General features: G+C 39.4%; 1 protein-coding gene across 15 annotated transcripts in view; it reads left to right on the forward strand.

Moving 5' to 3' along the window:
• Ppp1r9a (protein phosphatase 1 regulatory subunit 9A) overlaps window positions 1-12,377 on the forward strand; it is a 280,271-nt gene that overhangs the window by 174,563 nt on the left and 93,331 nt on the right. For all 15 annotated transcript variants that reach the window (XM_075953721.1, XM_075953722.1, XM_075953727.1 and 12 more), the window contains one exon: window positions 2,163-2,267. In XM_075953721.1, the coding sequence (XP_075809836.1) occupies window positions 2,163-2,267 (105 nt within the window). The remainder of the gene's footprint in view (window positions 1-2,162; window positions 2,268-12,377) is intronic.

Genomic DNA, 12,377 nt, shown 5'->3' on the forward strand with positions numbered 1-12,377 from the left:
GTTCTCAGAGAAACTCAGAACGTCTACAGCGCATTTCTGTGAAGCCTGATCCCCACTAGGGATCATGAAATGCTTGTGCCATGATTTGAACTGGTAAATGCAGAAGAGAATTAGAAGGGTAGTGTGTCAGAAACTTCCGCTATCCCAAGAGGGCATGGAGTTCAGTAACCCCGCACAGCTCTCCAGAGCAAGGTGTAAAAGCCTGCCCCCTCCTACTGCTGCTTTTAATGAAGGTTCCCCACTCAAGGCTGCCACTGCACCCCCATTATCATCATCATCTGGTCTAGAACCAGGATGGCAAAAATGGGGGTGGGGATAGGGAGAATACAAGGTACAGAAGGAGAAAAAGAAAGAGGAATAAACTGCCAGTAAACATGAATGCCAGCAAATAATATTTCTGTTGTTTCTGCGATCACTCTGATGTCGGAGATGTGGCGGGAACTGGGCTTCAGCACGTAGGGGTCTCTGCAGTGCCGCAGTTTGACTGACTTTGTAAGCACTCATGGTAGCTTCAGTGGATCCTTCAGCATGTGATGTTCAAATACAGGTGACCCCTGAAGAACATAAAAGGTGACTTTCATAAATGTAAAATAAGATTTTATTCAGTACTCTAGTCATTTTAGAAAGTAATAAGAAATAAATGTGATTCAGAGAGTATTTGGGGGAGCCAAGAATCTCAGCAGGGGTGTAACCCAGGGTTGGATTACACCCTGCCTACCTTGGGCTCCATCCTCAGCACACCTACTTCCTTTGTCTTTTCCAAGGTTTGAGGTAAGTAGTAATGTCTGAATAATAAAGCTGGGTGAGCCTGAAACTCCATGACTGACAACATACAAAAAGATCTGAAAATACCAAGGATTCTTTGACTCCCATACGTTTGTTTAATTTCTACCGTGATTGAAATCTTGAGTCGAGTCTCTACCCTGGAAAGGCTCATGTGGATAAAAATATATAGCAAATTGATTCTTTACATATGTCTTTATAATAGCTAAATTTGAAAATTATGCATGTGTACTTACAAAAAGTAAATGCACAAAAATAATTTGATATAGTTGTCAAAATAAATTAGATAGAATTACAGCTAGAATTACCAGAGGAAAAATCTCCTATTTAATATTGAGTGAATAAAGTAATAAGAGATAGACTTTGTGATTTGTGAAGCATACATTTGTATTGTATATTCATTGGCCAAACACACAGAAAAACAGTATGTGGCCATCTGTACTGAAAAAATATAGGCAATAAGATTATAGGAAAACATCTAAGGAGCATCCCCTTTTTTGTAATGAATTAAAAAATGATTTAAATATTGCACAGTGCTCAAATTGATAAAGCTGGAAATTGGGTGGCTGAGTGTGTGTTATCAACTTCATACCACATTATTCCATGCCCAAAGCATTTTATGAGGAATAAAAACCGGCCTATATAAAACATATGTGCACATTGAGAAGTACTTACACCTTTATCAATATTAATATAATATGCATCTCAGAAGCACATCTTTGAGTATAGAGAAGCATACGCATGTACACGCATGAGCATTGCATATTTGAAGCACCGATGCAATTCCTGCTGTTTTCCCTGGGGGAGGAGAGCAGTGGCAGGCACTGGGTGTTAGGCTCGAAGGATATTGCAGCTGTTCCTATTACATGCAATTAGACCCAAACGTGTTAGACATCTGCCATGCATTAGAGTTGCCATTTTAAGACTATGTGCGATAAACTGAATCCTTTCCATATTACTTTTCTAGCTTTCGGTGGAATTACTTTTTGTCATGTCCGCATGTGTACGTACATTTCTATGTTGATGTGGGTATGTGTATATGTATGTGTAAGAGAAAAACTTTAAGTTTCGTCCCTCAGGTGCTGTCTCTAGAATATCTCTCTGGCCTTGAATTTGCTAAACTGGCTTGGCTGGCTGGCCAGAAAGGCCCAGGGATCCACTTGTGGACATTTTCACATCGTTTCTGAGTGTCAAAGTCAGTTCCCTGTACTCGAGGCAAATCCTGTACTAACTGAACTGTCTCTGCAATCTTCAAAAGACAGCTTATTGTGCGGAAGATAAATTTGGAGGCAGCTAGTTCTCGGTCAAGTTCTTTTCTAGGAAGGGCAGTGCATTAGCAAATGAGTTCACTGTGGGTGTTGTTTTCTCTTTTTCTCCAGGATCCAAGTCAATGACCAGATTGTGGAAGTAGATGGAATCAGCCTGGTGGGGGTCACACAGAATTTTGCAGCAACTGTTCTGCGAAATACCAAGGGCAACGTCAGGTAAGTCTGAGGCTTCCTAATGAGCAGCTTGGTAACTTCATACTTTTATGGATGGCAATTTCCCATCCATATATGTCATTATAATGACAATCTTGTCTGAATACTAAAATGGTGTGAACTCTGCTATTGCTAAGCTATATAGTGTACCTTATTGTTAACACAGTAGAATTACCATGGCCATGACTTCCTAGTCACCACCTTAGTAAATATTAATGTCCTCCTCAATTCCTTTTAATGAAAACAGTTTGGGAACAATTGAAACTGAAGTGGATGCACACACACCAATGGCATGTATTATTAGACAAACAGGCTGCTTGATTTGAGGCAGTGTATTTAAGAATCTGTTTATTGTTGTTAAGAGTTAGGCAGGGTCTATCTTCGATGAATCATGTCTTTCTAACTTAATAACACAGAGGGTACAATCTTCAGATTTGGGAACTTCTATCTAGTGCCCTGCTTGTGAGAATTACGACTCTTACATAAGAAAGCCATTTTATACGATTCTGGTTGAACTTTGAAATCAGTTTACTTGATTGACATTTACTTTTTTTGAAGGCACTGTAAAAATGTATTGCACGTTGCCAAAATATCATGAACACTTTAAGGAGACACTATTTAGTGAGTGCAACTGTGAAAGCATCTCAGTGCTTCCTCATCGAAATCAAACTGTCAGTCATCCTGAAAATACTGCTAAGGTGACGTCATTGAGCAAGGGCACCAGTGTCCTCCCGCAGCATATTTCCAGCTTCCGGCTCTGTCAAAGCGAAAGCGTCATGTGATGTTGCAGGCAGCCTCAAGGAATACAACCTAAAAAGACATGTAGGTGGGGCCTGCTCTTTCCACTCAGATGCCAGGGGTGCCCAATACCTCTGTGGTGATGCTCTATAGCTCTGTGGCTCCTTGGTAAGTACGATGGATGTTCTTCAAGACTTGTTTGGAAACTGCTCATTAGACACCAAGACAAACTCAAAGAGTAAAAAGAATACACATTCAACTGGTAAGAACACATCCCAGCTGGAAAGGCTGAAAGGATGGTAGATCACGCCTATTCTGTCTTTTTTCTCCCTACTGGCCAGGACATTCGTGTTAATATTTCAATATTTGGAAAAGTGGCAAGTGTGTGTCACTTAAGTGGTTTCTCTCTTTTTCACTCTCTCCTCTTTTCCTTCTGCCTTAATTCTATCCAAGTCGGAGAACATAATTGCAATTTTCAAAATATAAAGTGCTGTTATGGAAAAATAAATTGATGTTTCGTTTATCTCAAATACATCTAATGCAGAGGAGTAGAAATAGTCATAGATCCATCACAGCTGCCTCCTCTTTGGCCACTTTCAATGAGTCTGACTCTCTTGGGCCTGGTGGTGGTGGTCCCATCTAGCGGTGCTTCTCGTGTTTCTGTGCTCTCCTATGGTTCCAGTCATCGTCCTTCAGGCCCGACGTGTGTGTGATTATTTCTGAACCTCTTGTTGTCACTGTTTTCTGTTTAAATGCTGTCTTCTACCCAGAACTGCTGCACCTTAGACAGCTCCTTTACCCTCCAGACTCCCTCCTTGGCCTCAGGTGACTTAACTGATGGCCGCCATCTTCATACCGTTGTTTCTCCTTGAGGTGACAGAGAATTCTGATTTCACCTTTGGCTTTGCAGAAATCTTGTGCATGCGTGGCAGTGTCAGCCTCCTTCATTCCTTCCTCATTATTTAGCCAGGATCTGAATTTGCTGAAGTTATGTGATCCACAGTCTTAGTTAGTTGACTGCAAGAGAAAGTGCCATCATGATCCTAACTTTGTAAGAATAACATGCAGATCTTCCAAATACACTTCTTAGTACTTCTATATGAAATATTAATTAGAAACTAGACCTGAATTTATCATCAAATAAGATACGCATGTGTGTGTGGTGTGTGTATGTGTGTATTCTGCATTTATTTTTCTCTAGCATTTGGTTTCGTTCAGAACAAAACTCTCAGTAGGTTACCCTGGTTAGCCCTGAACTCTGTATGTTGCCAGGCTAGCTTTGAGCCTGTGACTGTTCTCTTCTTTCTGCCTCACATTACTGGGTTTAGGTATGTGCCTCACTAGCTCCATATTTCTTCATAACTAGAGACTTACATGTCACATTTAATGATTATTAAAATGTGTTTTTATCAGGTGCTGTTGTCAGGAACGTCTCTATTCTGATAGACTTTGTCCAACCACAAATCACAGATCCTATAGAAATATGTGGAATTCAAGGTTGTAAAGAACTAGAAGAAATACAGGGCTTGCAGATAGAGAAAGGGAGAAGAGAAAAACAGGATTGTGATTATTTTTATGCAGTAGAGATTAAATTTTTTGTTTCCTGAAAATTTACACGAAAACTCTTGTCATATTTAAGTATAAGACATAGTCACACTGAATTCCCATGAGTTCACCCATAATTTCAGAGAACAATTTTTTCCTCTTCGTATGCTCTGTCTTACTAAGATGTGAATGATGATTCTTGAATTTATGAATCCATGGTATGGGTAAGAGTTCTATTAGTATACCATTTGCTTGTCTCTGGTTTTGTTTTTATTTTGTAGGAAAGTCTGGTTGTTTGTCATATAGATAGGCTATCCTAGAACTCATAATGTCACACAGGCAGACCTCAACCTCCTAAGTAGGGGTTACAGAAGTATGCTATTGTTGTGGTCCTTCCTTGACAGGGTTCACACGTTCCAGAGTAGGGGGCATGTGGATTAGAAATTTTAGGCAGAAAGAAAGAATAGAGAAGCACAGAATAGAAGTGGGAGGGCCATTCAGAGAATACTGAATTATCCCACATTTATTTCCATATGCTTATATACTCCAATCCAAAAAGGGAGGGAAGAACGCAAAAGACTGCTTTAACATGAGAGAAAGAACATTACCTCTTCAATACCTGAAGATCAAGCAGCTATACTCTGAGTTAAGTATTCTGTTTTTTAGGTAGGACATTCAGGGACCTAAGGTGTGGACCTTAGGCCAAGCATCCTGTAGGCAGCCACTCCCTTGGTCAAACCTCCTGTCATATCCCTGAAGGAGCAGGAATAGGCATGAACTCTATGACCTTTAGTCAAGGTGGAACAGGTCCAGCTGTAAGGGCCATCTTAATACCCAAAACACCAAGTAATCACACCCTAGATCAAGATATCTTGTTAGTAGCCACACCTTAGGTCAGACCTCTTGTCAGTGATCTTGAAGGAGGAAGAATAGGCCTGCAGTCTCCTTCAGTCAAGGTGGAACAGACTCAGTTCTGTGGGCTCCGACATGCGACCTCTAATTATACTGATTGGCTCATTGGTTGGTTGTAGTGCTGAGGGTTAAAAGAGAAGGTGCATAGCCTGGCTGACCATGAACCTCAGCTTCCAGGAGTATCAGCACTGCCGCAGCCAGCAGTGGTCTCTGTGCTTGTACTTGGTGGTCTCTTGCTAGCTCTAGATCACAACTCAATTTCTTCTTCTCTACAGAGATGTGAACAACAGATTGAACACTTGCCTAAATTTGTGACATTCCTGGCAAAATAAAAGACAAGGTTAAGTTCTATATCCAAGATAAATGGTATGACATTGAATCAATCTGTTAATATGTAGTGATTTCTACTGTCTTTCTATTGTTACACAGATGCTTTTTACCTTTTTAAACTACTCCCTAACATTTTCTTCTAATAGATTTATAATTATGGTTTAAAATTAATTTTGTTCTAACTAAACATGGCCCATCAAACACAAGACTCTCTAAGAAAAATATTTAGTAAATCTGACAGAAATATTAACAGATGAATATGCAGATACCAAGCCTATTGCTTCTGGTGCATAGGATATAAACCTTGAATGTTTATTTTTGCATAAGCAGACTCTGATGAGAAGAGCCTCCTCATAAGTGGGAGCCATGTCACATGAGGAAGTGACATCCTGTCGACCATCATTCAGGTGATGGGACTTTAAGAAACTTACATTTCCTCCATAGGCTTGCTTCATCCAACAATGAAAATATTCTATAATAAACATAGTAAATCCTGTTCATCCAAGTTCAAAAGAAGAAAGCAGTGAATTCATTTTATAATATACATTGCGATGTGTAAACTAAGCTGGAGCTTGTCTGGACTGCTGAGGTGCTCAGCTGCAGAATGCCCAGAACATGGTCCTGATCCTGGTGAAGACTGTGGTGAGCAAATTCCCGGGAAAGACGAACCAGCCTATCAGAACTGTATATAACAGTAATCGGGTTGGCGACGTGCCTGGATTTCCTGTTTTGGTTGACTTTCTGAGTCAGTTTGATGGGCTAAGGTAGCCCCACAAAGCTGATAGAGCACCAATTATCAAGTCCATCAATCATCTACAGCAGCCCTTTCCCAGTGGGGACAGACATCATGCCGTGCTAGGGGTGCAGGTGGAGGACCCAGGAGACAGAATGCAAGCTTTGTTTGAGCTGGAGTTGTTCAATGTGACTTTCTGGGCCCAAGACTCCCGCCAGGACTTAACTCCAGTGGCTCCACTGTGACACAGTGTCTACATGGCTAGTTATATCTCACTAATACATGTGAATCAGCTCAAATCACATCTCGGCCGAGTGACTTCTTATTTTACTCTGTTTACTGTGTATAACTCTTAGTTAGCCTAATGACATTGCCATGTTCGCACATGTCATTCATCCATGACCCTCTGATGATCTTGCCCTTGTAGAGCACACTCTATTCTGCTCCCTGTCTTATCATACAGACCCGTATCCTCAGTCCGTTGTTGTTGTTTAAGTGTGTAAAGCAAACAGAAACACAGGGACAGTGGAAGTAGACAGTGTCATTGGTATCAGTGAAGTACCCGATATTCTACCAGTAAGTGTGACCTTAGGACATTGAAGAAAAACCCTTCTATTTTCTTTCTTCTTTTCTTCCTTCCTTCCTTTTTTCTTTCTCTCTTTCTTTTTTCTTTCTTCCTTTTTTTCTTTTATTGGCTATTGTTTCCTTTATCTCAGTGTACAGTGGCAAAATGCTTATTTAACATGTGCAAGGCCTTGCAGCTCGTCCTACAGCTACAAAACAAAAGAAACCAACCAATGGACAGATGAGAAAAAAATAAAAACAACTTAAATGAGTCAAGAAATATTTCATGTTTATTCATCAGAATATATATAGTTAAGATTTTAACTTTCTCCAAATTTATCTGTATAATAAGTCTCATCAGGTTATTTTGTAGAAGTTACTGCTTGCTTGCTTTCTTTATCCTTCCTTCCTTTCTTCCATCCTTCCTTCCTTCCTTCTTTTCTTCTTTTTTATTTTTGAGGCAGCCTTTCTCTGTAGCTTTGGAACCTGTCCTGGAACTTACTCTGTAGACCAGGCTGGTCTCAAACTCACAGAGATCCACCTGCCTCTGCCTCCTGAGTACTGGGATTAAAGGTTGCACTACCACTGCCTGGTGGAGTTACTGCTTTTTAAGCAGATCAGAGTTGAAGGCATTCCCTGCCTGAAGACTGTCCTGATCAAGGCAGTCTGCTTACGTGAAAGAACAGTAATGGAAAGTGAAGGTAATGAATAAAGTTGGAATATAGACTTCCAAAAACTCCTTACTTCTTCTTTTTTGTTTTCCCAACATGTGGTTTCTCTATGTAGCATCCCAGGCAGTCTTGGAAGTCACTGTGTTGACCAGACTGGTCTTTAACTCAAGGAGATCCACCTGCCTTTGCTTTCTGTGTGCTAGGATCAAAGTCTGGGCCACTACTGCCCAGTTAAGTTTCATACTTTTTAAAAAAGAGATACCAAAGTTGTTCAGGGCGAGAAAGTATAATGTTCTTACCAACTATGTGGAAGAATGGGAGAGCCCTATTAAAAAGAAAGGAAAGAGCTGGGCAGTGGTAGCACATGCCGTTAATCCCAGCACTCTGGAGGCAGAGGCCAGCGGATCTCTGTGAGTTCGAGGCCAGCCTGGTCTAAAAGAGCTAATTCCAGGACAGGCTCAAAAAGCTACAGAGAAACTCTGCCCTGAAAAACAAAACAAAACAATCAAACAAACAAACAAAAAAACCAAAGGTAAAAACTCCTGACCTTTTTCTCATGGCACAAATAATAACTAGTTTATGATCAGTAAGAAACCTAAATGTATCAATTAGAACTAAAGACATTTTTAGTGAGCAAATATTTATAATTTTGACTTAATTAAAAAATTGTAAAGTGTAAGAAAATAATGGTAAATTGCACTAAAATTTAAAACTTCCTTTAAAATTATCTAAAGTAAATACGATGTTACTTAGATGAATGTTTTTAGCACTGACTGTTTGTCTCTGCGCAGCCGATCGGTATGCTCTCCCTCAGAGCACACCCTGCTTTTTCTCACTTGCCTAAGTCCTTTGTGGGGGGCTGAGGCTTCAATTTGGCTCATTTGTTGGTGTTCTTGTTCAGTTCACATTTGGGCAGTCATGCTGTATGGACTCAAAAGGTTATAGCCAGAATATATGTATTCATATAAGTACATATATACACAATAATAAAGGGAACAGAGGCTGGGAATTTGAAGGAGACCAGGGAGGGGTGTATGGGAGAGTTGAGAGAGGGTAGAAAAGGGAGAAATGTTGTGATTAAAATTCAACCTCAAAAATAAAGCAAAACAAAAAGACAATGAGGAGTTGAGAGACTAATAAAATATGAACACCAATGAAGATGATTTAAGTAAACTTTAAAGAAGAATTAGTATTTATAAAATGGTTTATGACAATTATACACAAGATTTAAAGCACTTACGATTCAATAGTTAACAAATTTATAGGGTCATACCTTTAAAGTAGCCATATAGTTAGGTTTTAATATCATCCTATTAAAATATGCCTGTACTTGAGAAGGGCAATTCACCAAAGGATATTTTGTTCTGAGTACATGCATTGTCTCCCAGCATCACTAATCATTCAGGGACAATGTATTAGTGAACAGGGAAATGCTACTGTATACTGTTTCAGAGACTGGATGTTAAAAATTTATGATTTCATGTATTGACAAGCACTATAGATCAACTAGAGTATTAAAGGTAGTGGGAATATAATAGAGCTCACACAATTTGCAAGTTTGACAGCTTCTCCTCCTCTTCTCCTCCTTCTCCTTTCTCTTTCCTTGCCGTGTAACTGAAGAAGACCTTGAATTCCCAGCCTCCCTGCTTTAATTGGATACTTTTGAAAGCATTCATGTCCTGCCTGCCAGCTAGCGTTTTTTTGTTTATGTACTCATGAGCACTAAGACACATGTCTATACAAAACACAAATACATAGGAACATTATTAATAATAGCTGAAAGAAGAGATAATTAAAATGTTAATTAACTAATCATGCAATGAGCAAAATGTGTTACGTCTCAGCCAGTAAACGGCTTCAGGGCCGTGTGAAAAGTCAAAGTCATGATAACCATCTCCGTCCATAGGACTCTCACAGCCACTACACTGAGAAAAGCCAGGCATGTTGGGCAATACGGTGGCACGCCTTTAATCCAAGCAGAAGCAGAGGCAGGAGGATCTCCGTGAGTTAGAGACCAACGTGGTCTAGAAAGCTAGTTCCAGGACAGCCAGAGATACAGAGCAACTCTTTCTCAAAAAACCAAAGGGTAGGGAGGAGGAAGGAAAGAAGGAAGGAAGAAGGAAGAAAAGGCAAGTCAGACACAGAAGCCAGGGTCCAGTTTGACACTTATTTTGTAATCTAAGAAAGGCAGAACTATAATTCCAAACCATGTCTGTGATTACTGAGAACCACAGGTAAAAGGCATTTGCATTGCGTGCAAATAAGTCAGGAGTGTTTTGGAACTGATGAAAGTGTTCCATATTCATGCCATTGTTTGTTATGCAATTTGGCAGTTATCAGAATCATCAGATTATCCAACTAAGACGTGGTCAGTTTTGTTAGACATATGTATAACCTCAAAAGACAGAATTAAAAGTTGTGTGGTAGTCGCTAGACCTAGAAAGTGTCATTGCCTGCATTGTTGTGGCTGCATTGGCAGTGTGTGAAGGAGGTGAGCTCTCCAACCATAGTCTGCCTTAAACTGAATTTCTTAGCAGTAATCTGTCTCTTTTATGATGTTGTGCACTTTTATTTTTAAAGACATTTTATTGCTATTGCTTTTTTTTACCGGAAAAAAATACCATAAAAGTATATGCATGTGGAACATTTTTCTTGTTCAAACATGGATTTGTACATATTTTTTTGCTTTTTTTAATCTATAGCTATAAGCAGGACGTAGTGCATCTTGGTCCACTATTGGGTGCTGCACATGGTTTCCATAATTAGTATTCCATTAAAAATTCTGTGATCCCAAACATCAAATTTTTATTTTCTCGTGTTTTTCTGTGATCCATCTCAAAGCCGGCTATATGGACCTCTCTACAGCCTTACCTTATAGCATAGGGAGTATTCTCTTAGTTACAGTTGTGTAAGAGAGTACCCAAGAACCTATCATCTGCTCATGACCAAATATTTAATGCAGTACTCTTTTGGTACTTAAGCTGATAAGATTGAGTCAGTATGTCCCTCTCCTCATTCAAGAGAAGGGAATCGCACAAAATCAAACTTCCCAAAGCCAGCGGTCACTTGTTCAGTTGATTGGGTATATGGATAGACGGCTGATCAAACAGAGGTAGAACAATATGATATCACTAGATAATTTGTTTATTGTTATATATATAACTAATGGAGAGCCGTGAAAATGTATAGACTAAGAAAAAGTGACCAAGGTGGTAAGGGCTAAAACTCATTTTTTTTCTACTTTTAATAGTTAAAATATTATTAAACCTTTTCACCTAAAAGCAGAAATCTAAAGAAAATACAGCAGCAGTTGTAAAACATTTGAAAGAATTAATTCTGGGGGGAAATGACTAGATTCTATTTGAATATTTGTTTAACTATGTAAAGTTGTGTTGCATTGTTTAAACATGTGAAGATATGCCGCTGTTTTACCTTGCCTGCCTAAGGCACCTGACTGTTTTTTTTTTTTTTAAAAAAAAAAGCCTACTGCCAATAGTAAAGGAGGTATAGAAGAAACACCAAGGCAGGGAGAGTAAGTAGGAGGAAGAATTTACAGTTGAGAAGAGGAAAGAAAAGGAAACAACAGGGAGACACCAGAGGTCAGACAGACAGACATGGAAGAAGCAGGACAGCAGGACATACAGAAAGAAAGAAAGATAAAAAATACCAAGGCAAATGTAGATGAATAGAAACAGGTTAAATTAAGTAAAAAGAGCTGAGCATTCATAATTAACAATAAATCTTCATGTCTTTATTTGCAAGTTGGTTGGCTATACAAAGTTAAAAGCTTAACCAGTTAGCCATCTCTCTAACACTCTTCGTGTATTGTTGTTGCTGTTTCATTTGTTTGGAGATAGGGTCTCATGATCTAACTCTGACTGGCTGGGAACTCACTATATAGACTAGATTGGCCTCAAACTCCCAAAGAGTGTCCTCTCTATACTTCCTAAGTGCTGAAATCCTAGGTGTATGCTGCCATGCACAAATTTTTTAATGTGTTTTTAAATAGACCACATAGTTATGCTTAAGGTACTATTGCTAATCTGTGAGACTGAGCCATCTCAGCCAGCAGCCTTGAAGTTGTTCTGAATGCAGACCTCTGAAGAAACTTCAACAGAGGCGCTCTGAAAGGCTGGATCACTTGGGCCTACCATTTTCACTGGTGTTTGGTCCCCTTGCTCTGAAAACACACAAACTTTCAAAGGTCATGTACATATCTGCATGAACACAAGTATGGACTGCATGCACATTGTATGCAAGCCAGCCAAAAAAGCTTTTGTGTGTGTGTGTGTGTGTGTGTGTGTGTGTGTGTGTGTGTGTGTGATGTATGAGCAAGTAAAATATATCTGTCAACTTTATAAGTTATTTGGACTGGATAAGCAAACATCTATCCATGCCATATGAAGGATGGCATGTAATGATAAGTCATGAGGGCTATGTGAACAAGACATCTTATGTCTCATTCAGTCTCAGAGCTGTTCCCACATCAAGGGATCAGCATATACATCTCCTGTCTTTTAGGTTTATTTCGTTATTATCGGTAGCCAAGATTGTCAGGGCTTTTCCAAGTCAAATTTGGTCTTTATTAAATTTGAAGGAATTCACACCCTTTCATTTCCT

Source organism: Microtus pennsylvanicus, chromosome 19 (assembly GCF_037038515.1).
Source record: "Microtus pennsylvanicus isolate mMicPen1 chromosome 19, mMicPen1.hap1, whole genome shotgun sequence".
Classification (NCBI taxonomy): Eukaryota; Metazoa; Chordata; class Mammalia; order Rodentia; family Cricetidae; genus Microtus; species Microtus pennsylvanicus.